General features: G+C 41.1%; 2 protein-coding genes across 3 annotated transcripts in view; both read left to right on the plus strand.

Moving 5' to 3' along the window:
* The window catches only part of LOC120571388 (chromobox protein homolog 1-like), a 73,533-nt gene extending 65,061 nt beyond the window's left edge, over positions 1 to 8,472 (plus strand). Inside the window, exons 6-7 of the mRNA XM_039820318.1 lie at positions 1,064 to 1,216; positions 8,183 to 8,472. The gene's annotated coding sequence lies outside the window, so the exon portion shown is untranslated. The remainder of the gene's footprint in view (positions 1 to 1,063; positions 1,217 to 8,182) is intronic.
* The window catches only part of LOC120571130 (zinc finger protein 664-like), a 181,974-nt gene extending 165,865 nt beyond the window's left edge, over positions 1 to 16,109 (plus strand). For both annotated transcript variants that reach the window (XM_039819842.1, XM_039819832.1), the window contains 2 exons: positions 8,839 to 8,959; positions 14,235 to 16,109. In XM_039819842.1, coding sequence (XP_039675776.1) covers positions 8,839 to 8,959; positions 14,235 to 15,104 — 991 coding nt within the window. In that variant the 3' untranslated portion in view covers positions 15,105 to 16,109. The remainder of the gene's footprint in view (positions 1 to 8,838; positions 8,960 to 14,234) is intronic.
* The last annotated feature ends 3,506 nt before the right edge of the window (positions 16,110 to 19,615 follow it).

Below are 19,615 nucleotides of genomic sequence, written 5' to 3' on the forward strand. Positions count from 1 at the left end.
TAGAAACGTAATCATATCTAAACAAACTCATCGAAGCAGAAGCGAATATCCTCGTTGCTAGGACTATACAATGCTGTGATATTAACCACGTGACTTCTTATTTGTGTTAATATGGCTCTGTTTCTTTCTCTTTTTTTAAAGTAAATACTTGGCCTACATTTTGAAATACACGCAGATATACAGTACATGCATAAGTAAATAAATGTTGTAGTTGTGCTCAAGTTTACTGTCCATCTTTCTACAGATATCAGCAAGTCCAAGAATGATGTAGCAGTACAGCCCAACTTGAATATATTCCCAACCACATTGATGGGGGACAAACTGGTCTAATCTTCATCCATGGCTCCAGTATTCTGTCATGATGGACTCTACATATTGCTATGCATGTAGACATTTTCTGAAAGTTCTCATCCCTTAAACCAGATATTTAAGTCTGTAAACTGTGGGAAATGTTGAAACTGCAGGCTAGTAAATGCTCTGGTTTTGGTCCACTTCCTGTGTTTGGGTCGGATCGCGTTCCCACCTGAACCGGGACCCCCGTTTTCAAGCGGACCAGAGTTCTGGTGTTTGATCTGCACCAAGTTCAGATTGAGGACAGTAAAGTTGTTAGTGTAAGTTAGCACACCTAAACAACGGAGTCTGAGTGAGACAGGAAGACAGCTGTCTCCGAGATGACGTCATCTTCTGCCTTCTGTAGAAGTGGTGAACTTACAGCTCGCAGCACTTTAATCACATATAGTGGGGAGCTTTGGATTGATATCTAGTGTCGGCAAAATCACTTTTTATTTTGTTTCCTTTTTCCTGAAATGCTCTGAGTGAATTTAATTTAAAGAAATGTTGACCTTTTATTGTGTGGTTGTTTAGATTTATTCACAGTTTAATATAATGCTGTTTTCTCCAAACTACTCCGAGTTCATTGTGTAGTGAGGAAGGAAATGGAACAGTTTTCCAGCCGCTGCTTTGAGTTTGCCGACTGTTGTTTTAGTTGTGTGTGGATGTGAGGAAAAGGAGAGGAGACAGCAGCTCCTGAATATCTCTGCGTGCTTTGATTTGTACTGAACAGAATCCAGAGTGAGTCCAGCAGCCCCAGTGGACATCTGCTGGATTTCAGGACAAGAGAGGAATGGAGGAGGACAACCAGAACCAGGAGCAGCGGAGCAACAAGGTCCCCAGAAGACAAGCAGCAGACTGGGACTCTGATACCAGCCATGTTCAGGTCAGTGTTCAGGGGGGTATCGCACAAAAGTAGAATTTATAAATCCAGGATAACTGATGAAGAGAGGCTTCACCTAGTCTAATCTGTGCAGCCTGGCTTGGTGCGTTTCACGAAGGCCAAGCCAGGCTGAGGAGGAGAGACTAGGTTGAGTCAGGCTGAGGAGTAGGAATGCAACTAACGATTATTTTAATAATCAATTAATCTGTTGATTATTTTTTCCATTAATTGATAAATCGGATAAAAAAGAAAAAGCTTTAATTTACATCAACTCAATACATACTTACATACATATTTGTTGTTTTAGTTAATAGTTGTGTAGGGCTGAAACGATTCCTCGAATAATTCGATTACAAAAAATCCTCGATGCAAAATGACTTGACTCCAAGCTTTGTTAAATCAATGTTACCAACGTTGTATCGCTGATGTACCGTGTTTCCGCACGGATCATTATTACTGTCGCACAGGCGCTGCTCAGTCTGCTGCTGGTGACACATGTTAGAGCGTAAATAGCGAGGGGCTAAGAGAAGAGACAGGCTGGAGAAAACGACAGAAAGTGTCCAAAGTTTGGAATCAGTTCAAACGTAATTAAAACTAAAACTCTGTACAGTATGTCTACTGCAAAATCTAATTAGCTTACAATTCAATTTCAATTCAATTTTATTTATAGTATCAAATCATAACATAAGTTATCTCAAGACACTTTACAGATAGAGTAGGTCTAGACCACACTCTATAATTTACAAAGCCCCAACAATTCCAGTAATTCCCTCAAGAGCAAGCAGTGCGACAGTGGCGAGGAAAAACTCCCTCTTGGGAAGAAACCTCGGACAGACCCAGGCTCTTGGTAGGCGGTGTCTGACGAGCCGGTTGGGGGTGTGATGAACAGTGGCGATAGTAGTCACATTAATAATGGAACAGTGACTGGATGTAGCGGGAAGCTGCAGGGTTCAGCAGGACGCAGCATGACATTGCAGGGCATCGCTGAGCTCAGCAGGGAGTGCAGCAGGACCACGGCGACAGCTGCAACCAGGGTCTTGGTGCCAACGTTCTCCAAGGAAATACGCTGGGGGAAAAAGCATAAGGACTCCGGGGAGTAAACTCCCCAGAAGCTAGGATTAGTAACAAGCATTTCTGGGACGGGCTGCACACAAATAGTAATAGTAATAGTAACAGTAATAGAAACAGTAATAGAAAGGGAGAAGAGAGAGCAGCTCAGTGTGTCAAAGGAAGGAAGTCCCCCGGCAGTCTAGGACTATAACAGCGTAACTATAACAGGTAACTAAGAGAGACAGGTCATAAGGAGAGGTAGCTTTTTCGGGCTTAGAACTCTCCCCCTGCCGGATCTGGCTTGGCTGGCCTGCCTCCCTCTACTTTGTTATGTATTATTAATCTAACAATTATGAAGAGAAGCAGTTGGGCCAGTTAGGTGAACACTGCAACTCCTCACTCCCTAACTATAAGCTTTATCAAATAGGAGAGTTGACAGTTTCTGCCCCCCGAACCCAGATCTGGAGCTGGTTCCATAGGAGAGGAACCTGATAACTGAAGGCTCTAGCTCCCATTCTACTTTTAGAGACTCTAGGTACCACCAGTAACTCTGCATTCTGGGAGCGCAGTGCTCTAGTAGGACAATAGGGTATTAGGAGCTCTTCTAGATATGATGGTGCTAGACCATTTAGATCTTTGTAGGTCAAGAGAAGGACTTTAAACTCAATCCTGGATTCAACAGGAAGCCAATGCAGAGAAGCTAATACAGGAGAAATATGATCTCTTTTCTTAGTTCTTGTGAGAACACGCGCTGCAGCATTCTGGATCAGCTGGAGAGTCTTAAGAGACTTATTTGAGCAACCTGACAGTAGGGAATTACAATAGTCCAGCCTGTAAGTAACAAATGCATGGACTAGTTTTTCAGCGTCGTTTTGAGACAGGATATTCCTAATTTTGGCAATGTTACGAAGATGAAAAAAGGCTGTTCTTGAGGTTTGTTTTAGATTGGCATTAAAGGATATATCCTGATCAAAGATAACTCCTAAATTTCTAACAGTGGTGCTGGAGGCCAGGGCAACACCATCCAGAGTAGCTATATCTCTAGATAATGAAGTTCGGAGGTGTTTAGGGCCCAGCACAATAACTTCAGTTTTGTTAGGGTTTAACATCAGAATACCACAATAATAGCACAACGTCAGTGCTTTATCATCTCAACAGAAAACATGGAGTCTAAATTAATCCTCCATTCCACGAAGCAGACCCGACAAAAGTAAATCACAGAGTCGTATGGACGATGAAACTACACTAAACACAACAACTACCAAAATCAAAGACAAGGAAATGCGTAGTGGTGACCACGATCTGATCTAAAGAGCTGACGCGTTGTCTATCCCTTCAGAAAAACAGCTGATTGTTGCGCATCTCTCTTTCTTTCTTTCTTTCTTTCTCTCTCTCTCTCTCCACGGAGAAACAGCTAATCAACGATCTAATAGCATAATTGTAACAGAGCTGTGTGACATAATCAAATATATAAATGAAAATACTACTACTGTATATACAGATCAGTCTCAGGTTGAAACTTGTAGTTCTGAAAGTTAAATTGCACAACTTAATGTAATGTTTGTGAGGTTGATATCATTTGGAAAAAAATATTTAACCCTTGTGTTGTCCTTCGGGTCCCAGTGACCCGAAGGACAACACAAGGGTTATGTACTTCCGTTTACTTTGTTGAGAATTGCTCTCTAAACAAGGGTTAATACAGCACCTTAGTTCTTGTTTGTACAGCATTTTGGTCAGCTTAAACTGTTTAAATGTGTTCTAGAAATAAACTTTACTTACTTACTTTACAAGAAACAGGGTTTAGAGAGCAATTCTCAACAAAGTAAAGGGAAGTACATCATCCTTGTGTTGTCCTTCGGGTCACTGGGACCCGAAGGACCACACAAGGGTTAAAAACAATGTAACATGGCACTTAAATGCACTTAATGTTTAGTTTTTTGAGAGATGATATTGTAAGCAATGTAGGCAATACAAATGTTGCTTTTTTCTGAAAATTTTGCTTTTTTCCCTAGTTTTTGGTTGTTTAAAAGCGCCTATGAATGGTGTTGATTTTGGATTGAAAAAGTGAGAGAAAACAGTTGCTTTTGTCCACTGTGAAGGTTGTGGAAACTTTGTCAGGTGGCTTAAAAAGTTTGTTTATTGTAAAAAACCAGAGGAGCACGCCAAAGCGAAAACCAAAACGCAACGTAAGAGGCAAGCATCAGTAAATATTGAGAAGTGTGAGCTGCAAGGTCTGTGATACATTCCCATTGCAAATATGTCATTAACATTGAGTAAAAGGGCCAAAACTTGTCTACGTTGATTATAGCGACCCCTAATTTAGTACAATTTAGTTTCCGTTGTAAGCAACTCTAATTTAATGAAACCTCTCACAACGACACGCGCATCTACAAAGCTAGTGGCCCAAACCACCGATACCTCCACCACAGATGATAGCTCGCCATCCACTAGCAAAGAAGGACTTGGAGCAAAGTCCTCCAAGCAGCAAAAAGCTAGATCTTTCTGCCTCACAACAAAAACCTATGACACAGGCTGAAGTCAACTGTATGATAGGCAGGTATGTTGTTAAAAGTATATTTGTTATATAAGTTTATATGGTGTAACTGTTTACTTTTCTTACAAAGATAATACTTGAAGTGCAGGATAAACCTCTTGCTGTCTGTCGATGTGCAAAAAATATCGAAAGTCATGTACAAACACCTGTCTGTGCTACTTATTTCAACTGACCTGTGAAAACTGCTCAAAACTTACTTTCCCTACTAAAGAGTTGCTTTTATTATAGAGTAATTCAGTTACTAACTCAGTTACTTTTTGGAACGAGTAGTGAGTAACTATAACTACTTACTTTTTTTAAAGTAAACTTCCCAACACTGCTTATAACACTCCCTAAGGGCCGATCTTCACCAAATTTGGTACAGAGCATCGTAGTGGGATGTTGAACCTTGATCTCAAGTTCTTTGCTGATAACATTTAATTTGGTCGAGATATGATACGTGTGTGGTAGCTAGCTAGGAAAATTAATTTGGTCGTCAAATGCGCATACTTTAACGTAGCAAAATTCCTTGAGTAAATTTTGGTCAGATCCATCTGAAGATGCTACGTACCAGGTTTTGTGCTGATCCGTCGCACGGCCTAGGACGAGTTTGAAAAAGCTGGTTTTGTGCATTGCACGATATTGCAAAAAAACTTTGGAGCATAAATGGGCGTGGCCTATATCATCATTCAGCTTGATTCAAGGAACACGTGGATGTAAGGATTTCTAATGTGCGATGCGTAATCTGGGAGTTAAAGGCAAAAAACAAACATAGCGCCACCTAGTGGTCCACATGTGTAATTTTTGGTAGGTGTGGTCCATGACCCATTGTCTATCTACCCTGTAAATTTAAAGTTGTTCACGTTACTGTAAGTAGTAAATTTAGACATGGGTCCCATAGGCCACACCTACTTTGACCCCTCAGTACCCCACTCTAGGGTTGGCCTCAGGAGTAGCACCACCTTGTGGTGGAAGTGGGTCAGTTGTTGCACCTGAGATCCTTGCAGAGTTTTGGACCAGTCCTGAAAATACCAACCCCCCACCATGTACGGTTTAGGCTGTAGTCTGAGTTATAGGCAGAGAAGAATAATAAAAAAATAAGTAAGAAGAAGAAGATTAATCCTTAGAAAAACAATAGGGTTCCACAGCTCCGCAGGTGCATTGGTACACATGTACAGCACTTTATATATTGCCCTTAGTAACTGACTCCATTTAAAACAAATATGGCAACTTTATCAGCCTTTTCTAATTATCTCAACAACTGCAGTAATATATTCACTAAACTAACAACAATATCAACAGCAGTCTTCATACAGCAATATAACAGTAACAATGTTACATGAATAATTATAAAAGAATATTGGTCACAACTTTAAATAATAACTGTACTTAAAGAACCCCCACACCCATTTTTTTTTTTTTTTTGGGGGGGGGGAAAGGGGGGTTATTTTTTTTTTACCCCGAGAGAGAGGGAGAAACAGAGGTAAAGATTTTGAATTTTATTTTCTCACCGGAGAGAGGGAAAAAAAAAGGTAAAAATATTTTTGCATCATATTCTAGTGTTGTAGAAAATTGATCTTCATGGTATTTATGCATCTAATGGGGCTTTTCCATTACATGGTACCTGCTCGACTCGCCTATACTCGCCTTTTTTGGTTTTCCATTACGAAAAAAAGTACCTGGTACCTGCTAACAGATACTTTTTTTAGTACCACCTCAGTCGAGGTTCCAAGCGAGCTGAGCCGAGCCGAAAAGGTGACGTGAAAACCTGCAGGCTGCTGACTGGTCGGAAATAATTGTCACTGATCACTGCATTGCTAGCGAGAGACGGCATTTTTAAATAGTTTAGTCAGCAGTGTGTTTTTGCTGCCGGAGGCTCCACGCAGAGCTTTCTCCGTAGCATACAAGTGGCCTAATGTTTATACTTGTGCGCTGGTGTGTGATGTGTGTGTGTGTGGGGAGCTGGTGAGCGAGGGAGAAGTGAGAGAGTGACGGCGATTATCTCCGCAGCAAGTAGCGACTCTAGAGACATATATATGTGAGAGAAACAAATTGTCTCCCCTGTTCTTTCTGACCACGGTGGGAAATCTGGAGCAGTAAACGTTAACTATCTCTTTGATATGTTGTTTACGGAGAAGGAGAACCAGGAAATGAGTCGGGGAAAAGCTATTAAAGCAACGCTACTAAGCCACGCCCACGGCAGACGGTATGACGACCAGCCACGCTGAGGCGGTACTAAAATCTGAAATGGAAAATGGACGGCGCGGCGAGTGGAGTTGAGTAGAGTCGAGGCGAGTCGAGCAGGTACCATGTAATTACTATTCTGGTGTTGTAGAAAATTGATCTTCATGGTAAATTTCCTGAATAACATTATCTTCTGCTTACTTTTAAGGCAAAGAGTAAAACTGTTAATTTGTTCAAATGTAGTAGTAGATTAGTAACCTAATCCTACTACTTCCATAAGAAGCTGCTGCTCACTCTGTATAAAGTACGAATAATGCATATTTTCCATTTTAGCATCCGTAAATCTGTTGTCGACCTTGCGGTATGGTAAGGAAAGGCGTGAATGCGCATCTATCCAAATGATTTCAGGCTCGGCCTTCGTGAAACGCACCAAGCCAGGCTGCACAAGTTAGACTAGGTCAAGCCTGATTTTATCAGTTATCCTGGATTTATAAATTCTACTTTTATAAAACAGCCCCCAGGCCTGCCTTGTTGCATGTTCAAAACGTTTTTCAAAACATGTCTGAAGCTATTTAGGAGGAGAGTGGGAGTGGCACGGTGGATGGTGGGGGTGTGGCCATTGACCAACTGCCACTTTTCTCGTTTGAAAGCCATGAGGTCTCTCATGGGTTGGCCAAATTCTCTGGGCGGGCAAAGCAGAGAAAGGGGAGGTAACCTTGCTTGTTATGACCTCATAACAAGCAGATTCCAAAACGGCTCATCTGAGCTTTCATTTTCTCAAAGGCAGAGCAGGATACCCAGGGCTCGGTTTACACCTATCACCATTTCTAGCCACTGGGGGACCATAGACAGGCTGGGGGAACTCATATTAATGTTAAAAAACCTCCATAAAGTGAAATTTTCATGCCGTGGGACCTTTAAAAAATAGCGGGTTTGTTCAGGACACTCCCCTCTGTCGCTTTCACGTCACCTTTTGGTATCTGCTCAGCTCGCTTGGAACCACAACTAAGGTGGTACTAAAAAAATACCTTCTAGCAGGTACCAGGTACTTTTTTCGTAATGGAAAACCAGAGTAGAGTCGAGGCTAGTCGAGCAGGTACCATGTAATGGAAAAGCCTCATATAATTCACTCCCACCTCCCATTATTTCTTCTAACCCTTGTATCATTATCTCTGCATGTTTCCCCCTTGGGTTTACCAAAGGAGCCCTCAGCAGACGTCAAGCTGGCGACCGGCGCAGGAAAGGACAAGAAGGCCAAGGAGGAGGAGCATCCTGCAGTACCTCCTGCAGCATTGAAGGAGGAAGAGGAGGAGGAGCAGCCTGCAGCACCTCCTGCAGCTGCTGCAGCAGTGAAGGAGGAAGCGGACGAGGAGCAACCTGCAGCACCTCCTGCAGCTGCATCATCAGCAGTGAAAGAGGAGGAGCAACCTGTAGCAGCAGTGAAGGAGGAGGAGGAGGAGGAGGAGCATCCTGCAGCAGCAGTGAAGAAGGAGGAGGAGGAGCATCCTGCAGCACCTCCTGCAGCAGCAGTGAAGGAGGAAGAGGAGGAGTATGTGGTGGAGAAGGTTTTGGACCGCAGAGTGGTGAAGGGAAGAGTAGAGTTTCTGCTGAAATGGAAGGGGTTCTCAGAGTAAGTATGAGTCTATGATATTAATATTTGTTCTTGGTCATATATATATATATATATATATATATATATATATATATATATATATATATATATATATATATATCTCAAATAACCTTACGAAATGGCAATAGAAAAAAGGAATAATACGAATTAGCAATTAGAGTGAGAATGTATTGCCTAAAAACAAAGCCTGAGGAGATTTTCTTCTGTCTGCACTCACCTTTCCAGTGAGGATAACACATGGGAGCCACAAGACAACCTGGACTGCCACGACCTTATCACCGAGTACATGCAGAAACACAAGGAGAATGAAGAGAAGAAGAAGGAGGGCAAGAGGAAGAAGAAGGAGGTGAGCGAAGGAAAGAGGTTACTCCAGACTGAAGAGTCCCAGAAATCTAATCTCAATATTAATGAATATGAATACAGCAGTCCTAGCTCCAACTGTTAATTTGTGCAAATGATTAGTAACCTAATCTTTGGATGGTATGATTATGATGGTTTCAGTTCAGAGCAGTGGTCAGTTAATGTATAGTGGGTACAGAAAGTATTCAGACCCCTTTACATTTTTCACTCTTCGTTTCATTGCAGCCATTTGCTAAAATCAAAAAAGTTCATTTTATTTCTCATTAATGTACACTCAGCACCCCATCTTGACAGAAAAAAACAAATGTAGAAATTTAATTTATTAAAAAAGAATAACTGAAATATCACATGGTCATAAGTTTTCAGACCCTTTGCTGTGACACTCATATTTAACTCACAGGCTGTCCATTTCTTCTGATCCTCCTTGAGATGGTTCTACTCCTTCATTGGAGTCCTGCTGTGTTTAATTAAACTGATTGGACTTGATTAGGAAAGGCACACACCTGTCTATATAAGACCTTACAGCTCACAGTGCATGTCAGAGCAAATGAGAATCATGAGGTTGAAGGAACTGCCCAAGGAGCTCAGAGACTGAATTGTGGCAAGGCACTGATCTGGCCAAGGTTACAAAAGAATTTCTGCAGCACTCAAGGTTCCTAAGAGCACAGTGGCCTCCATAATCCTTAAATGGAAGAAGTTTGGGATGACCAGAACTCTTCCTAGACCTGGCCGTCCAGCCAAACTGAGCAATCGTGGGAGAAGAGCCTTGGTGAGAGAGGTAAAGAAGAACCCAAAGATCACTGTGGCTGAGCTCCAGAGATGCAGTAGGGAGATGGGAGAAAGTTCCACAAAGTCAACTATCACTGCAGCGCTCCACCAGTCAGGGTTTATGGCAAAGTGGCCCGTTGGAAGCCTCTCCTCAGTGCAAGACATATGAAAGCCCGCATAGAGTTTGCCAAAAAACACATGGACTCCCAGACTATGAGAAATAAGATTCTCTGGTCTGATGAGACCAAGATTGAACGTTTTGGCATTAATTCTAAGCGGCATGTGTGGAGAAAACCAGGCACTGCTCATCACCTGCCCATTACAATCGCAACAGTGAAACATGGTGGTGGCAGCAACATGCTGTGGGGGTGTTTTTCAGCTGCAGGGACAGGACGACTGGTTGCAATTGATGGAATGCGGCCAAGTACAGAGATATCCTGGAAGAAAACCTCATCCAGAGTGCTCAGGACCTCAGAATGGGCCGAAGGTTCACCTTCCAACAAGACAATGACCCTAAGCACACAGCTAAAATAACAAAGGAGTGGCTTCAGAACAACTCTGTGACCATTCTTGACTGGCCCAGCCAGAGCCCTGACCTAAACCCAATTGGGCATCTCTGGAGAGACCTGAAAATGGCTGTCCACAAACTTTCACCATCCAACCTGACGGAACTGGAGAGGATCTGCAAGGAAGAATGGCAGAGGATCCCAAAATCCAGGTGTGAAAAACGTGTTGCATCATTCCCAAGAAGACTCATGGCTGTACTAGCTCAAAAGTGTGCTTCTACTCAATACTGAGCAAAGGGTCTGAATACTTATGACCAAGTGATGTTTCAGTTTTTCTTTTTTAATAAATTTGCAAATTTCTGTTTTTTTCTGTCAAGATGGGGTGCTGAGTGTACTTTATTAATGAGGAATAAAATGAACTTTTTTGATTTTAGCAAATGGCTGCAATGAAACAGAGTGAAAAATTTAAAGGGGTCTGAATACTTTCCGTACCCACTGTATATTTTTAGGCTGCTTACACATTCAGGCGGTCCGAGATCTTATGCCTTGCTTTCTCTTACTGTTTCATTGCAGCATCCATGTTTCCTTTCTGTGAATAATGGGCCTCATTCACCAATATCTTTGGTTTCTCTTATATATGTTCTTAAAAAAGTCCCTAAAAATAATCTACATTGGATTCCTGACGTTCTAAAACAACAGAATTGTTCGCACGTGTGTTCTTAGGATTGATGAATCCCACGTCTTCGTAATGATGAAATGAAAGCATGTGCCAGTTGTTAATAATTAGCATAAGAAAACGCCCTGCAAATTCCCATATAAGGACATGACACTTCCTGTACACCTCCTGGGAAGCGGGAAACTGCGTTCAGGAGATGGTTGTCGGAGTCACAGATGACTTGTACATTGCAGTGGTGGAGGAAGAACCGAATCTCAGTACTTAAGTAAAAGTACAAATAACCAGACATATTTACTTTAGTAGAAGTAGCCTACCACAATGACAACCCTACTTAAGTAACAGTAAAAAGTACCTGATTTCGGATGAACTTTAAGTATTAAAAGTAAAAGTAGTTGCATAACGAGTTATTCTCTTAATCTTATTTGCATATTACCATTTTAAATGGTAATATGTCCACTACCAGAAACAAGGCCTGGCTTTTAAAAAACAGTTTCTATCCTAACCAGCTTAAAAATGGAAATATGTTGTTAGAATGTGGTTGGTTTTATTCATGGATGTATTTTAAGATGGTTTTATTTTCTTTAATCATGTAAGCAAATAAAGTGTGTGAAGCAGCGGAAATGGGGAGGAGATGTGAAGGGGTCCAGCCAAATAAATAAGATATGAACGCGTCTTACGCAGCCTGGCGGAGGAGTAAACGACGCTGTGGAGAGAAATGGATGGCAACTATGATTTAAAATTGGGAATAATAAAAAACAAACACTTTCACTTTTACCGGAGGCTGTATTACCGAGGGTCGGCATCGCTGTGGCTGGGCTCTGGAGCAGGCTCGGAAGCAGATGAAGGATCGGCGGTGCACCATATATACTGTATCTATGGCAACCAAACTTCAGTGGTGAGACAAACGTGTGACGGTCAGGAAGACGTTTTGTCAGGGGGAAAAACTGATCAGAAGATGTAATGGAACGTTGTAGAAATGTAGTGGAGTAGAAAGTATAAATAATGCTGCAAAATGTAACAAAGTAAATGTCAAAAGTATGCACTATTGATTCTACTTAAATTAAAGTACAGATACGTGAAAAATGTACTTAAGAACAGTAACGAAGAACTTGTACTTTGTTATTCCACCACTGCATTTTGGCCCTATGGATAGCGCGATTAATCACCAAGTAACGCAGGATTTAATCAGTTTAATTGCTGATGTAAATTGCAGTCTTAGTGTTTCTTTGCATACCATGATTTTTTTTCAACAGATGATTAGAAATAAGAAAGGTTGGTGAATGAGGCCCAATGTGTTTCACGTTCTCATACTTCCATAAGAAGCTGCTGCTCACTCTGTGTAAAGTACCTAGTCTCTCCTCAGCCTTACTCGACCTAATCGCTTCCTCTCTCTCTCTCTCTCTCTCTCTCTCTCTCTCTCTCTCTCTCTCTCTCTCTCTCTCTCTCTCTCTCTCTCTCTCTCTCTCTGCGTACACACACACACATAGGCCAAAAGTTTGGACACACCTTCTCATTCAATGCGTTTTTTTTATTTATTCTCATGACTATTTACATTGTAGATTCTCACTGAAGGCATCAAAACTATGAATGAACACATGGAATTATGTACTTAACAAAACAGTGTGAAATAACTGAAAACATGTCTTATATTTTAGATTCTTCAAAGTAGCCACCTGTTGCTTTTTTTATTAATAAGGGAAAAAATTCCACTAACTAACCCTGACAAGGCACACCTGTGAAGTGAAAACCATTTCAGGTGACTACCTCATGAAGCTCACTGAGAGAACACCAAGGGTTTGCAGCGCTATCAAAAAAAGCAAAGGGTGGCTACTTTGAGGAATCTAAAATATGACGTTTTCAGTTATTTCACAATTTTTTGTTAAGTACATAATTCCATATGTGTTCATTCATAGTTTTGATGCCTTCAGTGAGAATGTACAATGTAAATAGTCATGAAAATAAAGGAAACGCATTGAATGAGAAGGTGTGTCCAAACTTTTGGCCTGTACTGTACATACACACACACACACACACACACACACACACACACACACACACACACACACACACACACACACACACAAAACACACACACAAGTCCGGTTCTGGTGGTTGATGAACACAGATATGTGCTGATTAGCTCTCATAACGGGCCAGATGTGTAGCACGCTGCCATGAGTCCATGAGGCTAATGTCTGATTACTCCACATTGTCATTGTGATATTTTGTGATTACATTCTGAATCTGCAGCGTTTTCTATCGGGTAAATATTGTAGTAATGTCTTCCTCTGATGATACTGTAGAAGTAGCCTACACTGTAAGTCAGTAGTAGGCTATACAGTGGAGGTGCATATTAAGTTGTGTGGGGTCCTTTTGTAAGTAATTTTGGGGTACATTTTGGTTTTTAATGAATTCTACAAGCAGCAATACCACAGGCCAAGTAATCGACCATTCCAAACAGGCACATTTTAAACGGGCACTGCACTAGTTTGTTTAAAATGTAATGAGCAATTTTTTTTTTTTTAGTAAAATACAGAAAGCAGCAGAACTGAGTAGGCTACATTTTTATATCTATTTATCACAAGTTATATCATTATCGCGATATTAAACAACGTTACGGCATATCACATTTTCCTCATATCGTGCCGCCCTAATAACTACCCTGAAATAGTGTCAGATGCCGCATGGTGTCACAATATTTTCTTCTGTATCTGTGTCATCTTTTATTCAAATTTATTTAATATGTAAATAGTTTTTTTTCTTTCTAAATGATCTGATAATGTGGTGTAGTCATTGTTTTCACCTTCGTTTGACTGGTATATAAGTGAACCCATTATTACTAAACCTAGCCATCAAGCACCGTGCCGTCACATCCTCCGCCAGTAAATTCTCAACCCGTGGGAAACGCTAAGAACATGTCTGCAACCAGAATTAATGTATGTATTTCAAAAGGTTTCAATGAGATTCAAAGGATGAAAAATACCCAGAATGTATGAAAGGTTTGTGTTATTTTAAAGTTACCATGGAATTTCTAACTGAAAGTAAAACTGAAGAGAGTGACCAAATGTTTTAGTTTTTAAATTGCCAATCACTTGAATGGGGAAACTTGCCTTAAAAATGTAGAATATTTCTGAACTTATAAAAGTTATGAAAAGTAAATTTGCTTCCATAATAACATGTCTGCAACCGGCACATATTTCCTTCATTTTGTCATAAATTATTGTATGAAGAGTGAAAATTGTGAGTGAGAGCAAGTCCAGGGTTTAAGACGGTTGTTCACTAACTCTCTCTCCGTTTATCTGTTGCTATAGAAACTGAGAGGAGGAGAGGGACCCAAACGTCACCACTGTCAACACTGTGACAAATCCTTCACAACATCTGGATATTTAAAGATTCATCAGAGAGTTCACACTGGACATAATCTACACAGCTGTGATCAATGTGGGGCAGCTTTCATACTACAGCATCGCCTAAAAAGACATCAACGCATTCACACTGAAGAAAAGCCTTACAGCTGTGTTCAATGTGGGGCGGCTTTCACACAATTGAGTATCCTAAAAAGACATCAACTCATTCACACTGAAGAAAAGCCTTACAGCTGTGATCAGTGTGGGGCAACTTTCACACGAAAGAGTACCCTAATAATACATCAACGCATTCACACTGGAGAGAAGCCTTACAGCTGTGATCAATGTGGTAAAACCTTTTCTAGGAGTGACAGCCTAGAAATCCACCGACGTGTTCACACTGGAGAGAAGCCGTACTGGTGTGATCTATGTGGTACATCATTTTCTCAGAGTGGTCACCTAGAAAGCCACAGAATTGTTCACACTGGAGATAAACCGTACAGCTGTGAACAATGCGGGGCAGCATTCATGTATTTAAATAAGTTACAATCCCACCAACGTGTTCACACTGGAGAGAAGCCGTACTGGTGTGAACAATGTGGAAAAACGTTCTCTCAGAGTAGGTACCTTAAAAGACACCAGCGCTTTCACACTGGAGAGAAGCCGTACTGGTGTGAACAATGTGGGAAAACTTTTTCTCACAGTACTGACCTTAAAAAACACCAGCGCATTCACACGGGAGAGAAGCCGTACTGGTGTGAACAATGTGGTAAAACTTTTTCTCTGAATGGTAACCTTAAATCTCACCAGCGTGTTCACACTGCCTCGTGGTGAATATGTTTCTGAGCCAAGCGGTTTCCTCCTGCCTCCTCCTCATGCCCTGATAGCTGTGTTGTTATTTTCTGATCTTCTCTCCACATTGAAGGCAGACCAGCAGTAACTTTATCTTCTGAACAGCATGTATGTTATCCTGGCTACGAATACACATTACGCTCCCTCCCTTTTGAAGGGATTTATTCCACTCAAAATTAGTTTGTTTTCCTGTAATGAAATATTCTGAGTTCTAATGCTGCAGCGAAGAAGTATTTGTTGTTCTAAATCACCTGGGGTCTCATTTATAAAACTGTGCGTAGGATCCTTACTATAAGTGTGCGTACGCCCAAAAGCCCAAATTGGCGTACGCCGAAAAAAACACATTATCAAGTATTTAAATTACTTAGAAAAAACAATTCAAAACACGCATTGGAACCAATTGGAAGGCTACACATTCACTCATGTCAACAAAGATGGCGGCGCGCGATTGTGCAGCGGCTACTAGCTCTCCTGTCGGTGTATATTTATACAAGTACAGCCACACTGAACTAATCAATACAGGACTACGATACAACACAGCCATTACGAGAGCCTTCCAGGCGGCTCATAACATCCCGGAGGACATAGCCAGACCGGGCGCTCCAGGTTGTTGTCGGCGCTAGCACGGCGAGCTAGCTACCGGCAGGATGAGAAAATAAAGACCAGAGGTGGAACGGAGGACTGCGTTTCGTTGCCCAGCACGACTCACCTGACCTGGAGCCCTGTCGGTAATATACAGGCCATTTTATTTACTACGAAAACAGCACACTGCCATCTACATAGCCCCCGATTCTAACGTTAGCACAAGTTTCGCTCACTGCTAACCATAATGAGCAAACTGCAGCATGATCACCTGGAGGGGATACAGGGAACTTTAACAAGGTGTCCTTGGCCCTTGTGTTGTCCTTCTCTCAACCTTGAAAAAACACATTTTTTCAACATTTTTGACGCTTTTTTTTCACGTTTTGTTTTTGCTTTTTCCAACATTTTGTCCTGTTAAATTTTTCTTCTACACATTTTCAGCGCTTATTTCTACGTCCCATATTTTCTGATATAAAACAAAAATTTAAAATGGGTCAATTTGACCCGAAGACAACACAAGGGTAGTCTGTACTCCACAGCTTTTTTCCAGCATGTAGATTGTGCTTCTAGAGGGAAGAACACACTAGACCATGTATACTCTAACATCAAGAAAGCACACAGAAGTGCACCTCTCCCTCACCTGGGCCAGTCAGATCACATCAACTACTCCTGACTCCAGCATGAATCCCCGGTCAGAAGGACTATACAGCCAAGTAGAAAGAAAATCAGAACCTGGCCTGATACTACCCTATCCCAGCTCCAGGACTGCTTCCAATAAGGACATGGTTCTGTGCAATATGTTACAGAACAGAGCCCTTTGTTTATTGTTATGATTTCATCTTGCTTGTATGCTGCACATTTTACATTGCAGCAGAGGTGTACAACTGAATGTGTACTCAGAGTTCAATGTTCCTACACTAGTTCAATTAGTATTAGTATAGTATTCGTATTTTGTCTTTGAATTGTTTTTACTTGAATACTTCAATTTTAAAGAAAATAAATAAGAACTGTTTTCATTCAACATTGTGCCCATTGTTATCATCAGTGATTAAAGGAGAATTCTGGTCGATTTCAAACCGTAGCTCTGTTGTTTGTACATTAGGAGTACTGTCAGTAGTGAGAAAAACGAAAACAAATGGTGCTGCCTACACCGAGTTATCCTCCTGCTAGATTTTGCACCCAACAGGCTTAAACAGGGCTTCAACGGGGCAAGTTTTAAACATGTTTTTAGCCTCTAAGCATGTTTGAAATGCCATTACAAGTACTTAGCCATGTGCAGTTATTCCTTCCAAGGGAATACAGTTAATTTGACTGCAGTAGATGTGACAGAAAGACATAAAAGTTGTGTTAATCCATACCTTTGTTGACTTCATGCTTTCCGGTCAAGTTCACACTAATCGAGTGCCGATCTCATATTATATTATAAATATTCCAAAATGCATTTTTTCCACAAAAAAAACCCAGATTTGCTGAGGTTCTCTCCATAGTAATGAGTATATATCAACAGGCTGTAACCTGACACCACAGTGGAGCGAGCAGGGCAGTTCAAGAGTTCAACAGCTCATTTGCATAGGTAACCTAGCAACCTGTCGGCAAAAGCAGGGAGGAGCTCACAGAGCTGACAGACAGAGTTAGATCGGGACTAATATGAGAAAATGGTTCGAGTTTGTGCCTTTCCAAATTGTAGGTCATCCAGGATTTTATATCTTTGATGCATGCTTGAAGTTTAACTAACGGACTGGTTTCATCTGGTTTGATTGACAAGTATAATTGTGTGTCATCCGCATAACAGTGAAAATGAATTGAGTGTTTCCTAATAATATTACCAAGAGGAAGCATATATTAGGAGAATAGAATTGGTCCAAGCACTGAGCCTTGTGGAACGCCATGGCTAACTTTAACGTACTTGGAGGATTCATCATTAACATTTACAAATTGAGATCGATCAGAGAAATAGGACTTAAACCAGCTTAGTGCGATTCCTTGAATGCCAACTAAGTATTCCAATCTCTGTAACAGGATTTTACGGTCAATACTGTCAAATGCAGCACTAAGATCTAGTAAAACAAGTACGGAGACAAGTCTTGTCCTCAGCAGTAGGAAGGTCATTAGTAATTTTCACTAGTGCCGTCTCTGTGCTGTGATGCTTTCTAAATCCTGATTGAAAGTCCTCAAATAAACTATTGCTATGCAGAAAATCACATAATGGATTAGCAACTACCTTCTCAAGGATCTTGGAGAGAAAGGGAAGGTTAGATATAGGTCTATAGTTTGCTAAGACGTGAGGATCTAGGGTGGGTTTTTTTCAGGAGAGGTTTTATCACAGCTACTTTAAATTACTGCGGTACATAACCTGTTAATAAAGACATGTTGATCATATCTAGTAATGAAGTGTTAATTACGGGTAATGCTTCTTTGAGTAGCCTCATTGAGATGGGGTCTAAGAGACAAGTAGAAGGCTTAGCTGAGGATACCTTTAACATTAATTGTTGAAGGTCTATAGGATAAAAGCAGTCTAAGCATGTATCGGGTCTTATCATTCTTTCTATTGATCCTGCGTTTAAAGGTGAACAGTTGGAAATTGAGGGTAAAAGGTAATGGATTTTATCTCTAATAGTTCTAATTTTATCATTAAAGAAGCTCATGAAGTCGTCACTACTCAGAGCTTTAGGAATAGATGGCTCACTAGAGCTGTGACTCTGTCAGCCTGGCTACAGTGCTGAAAAGAAACCTTGGGTTATTCTTCAGACATGAAAATCACTCATCTTTCAGCGAAATTCGCCGTTTTGAAACCAAAATAGGTGACCTAAGTGAATTGTGTAGATTCAATGAGAAGATGTTTAAAGTGATGGTTCGGAATAATTCACTCTAGGCTGCTTTGCAGCTTGACCGCGAGCCAAACAACCCCGAATCAGCTGTCTCCCCCTTCTTATTATGTTGTTCCAGTTTGCGTTATCAGGTGGTTAGCTTACAGCAGGCGCTAATGGACCCACGTTTGTATGTCGTAAATAAACCCATTAATAATGCCTGGATTGATACCAAACGGCTACACTAGTACAAATATGTTATGAAATTATAAAACGAGGCATTACAAAGTTTGTAACTACACCAGAAGTATATTTATATAACACTTGCCTGATAGATACTCCTCACGGCTGCTATAGCGCGAGATCCCGCGACATCACGCGAGATCACGCACAGAGCACATATATTGCCCGTAGAGACGAATGGTAAAGAAGAATTAAGAAGCGAGTGAACAGCAGAAGCAGCTACTGCAGCGTGAGGCCATAGGATAAGATGCCACGCAGTTGTATATATCCTGGCTGCGGTTTAAAAGCTAAAAAGTTCAATCCAGAGACGTTCCATGATCTGCCGTTTCGATACAAAGACCCGGAGCTTCTACAACAGTGGCTTGTCGTTCTCAAAATGGACATCACAACACCACTCGAGACGCTAAAAAAGAAGCGCTACCGTGTGTGTAGCAGACATTTCGATAATGACGACTTTTATCATCCTAGTAAAGTCAAGGAGTCCAAAAAGTCGACTAGAGTACTTCTGAAAAGGAACGCTATTCCACGAGTGGGACCATCGGCAGCGGACATAGATGAGGTAAGTTAGTATTTTGCTGATAACATGTTTGTGTAGAGGTAGATTGGGGGAGGGGGCATAATGAAATACCTGGTGTTTCTATGCAGTCACAAGTAACATAAAATGTCGAACGTTTTTGCATTACCATTTTCAAAATGTCCTTACAACTGTAGATTTGTCTCTTTTTTGAGTCATTGGAAAAATCGAGCAAGCTTATTTTGTTGTTCAGGAAAGTAGAACAACCCTGAATTATTGTGTAAGCTCAGATGGTTGGGGGTGGGGGTGAACATGTGTGTTGGACATAAAGATATATTATGTTGGCA

This window comes from Perca fluviatilis, chromosome 2, assembly GCF_010015445.1.
Source record: "Perca fluviatilis chromosome 2, GENO_Pfluv_1.0, whole genome shotgun sequence".
Taxonomy (NCBI): Eukaryota; Metazoa; Chordata; class Actinopteri; order Perciformes; family Percidae; genus Perca; species Perca fluviatilis.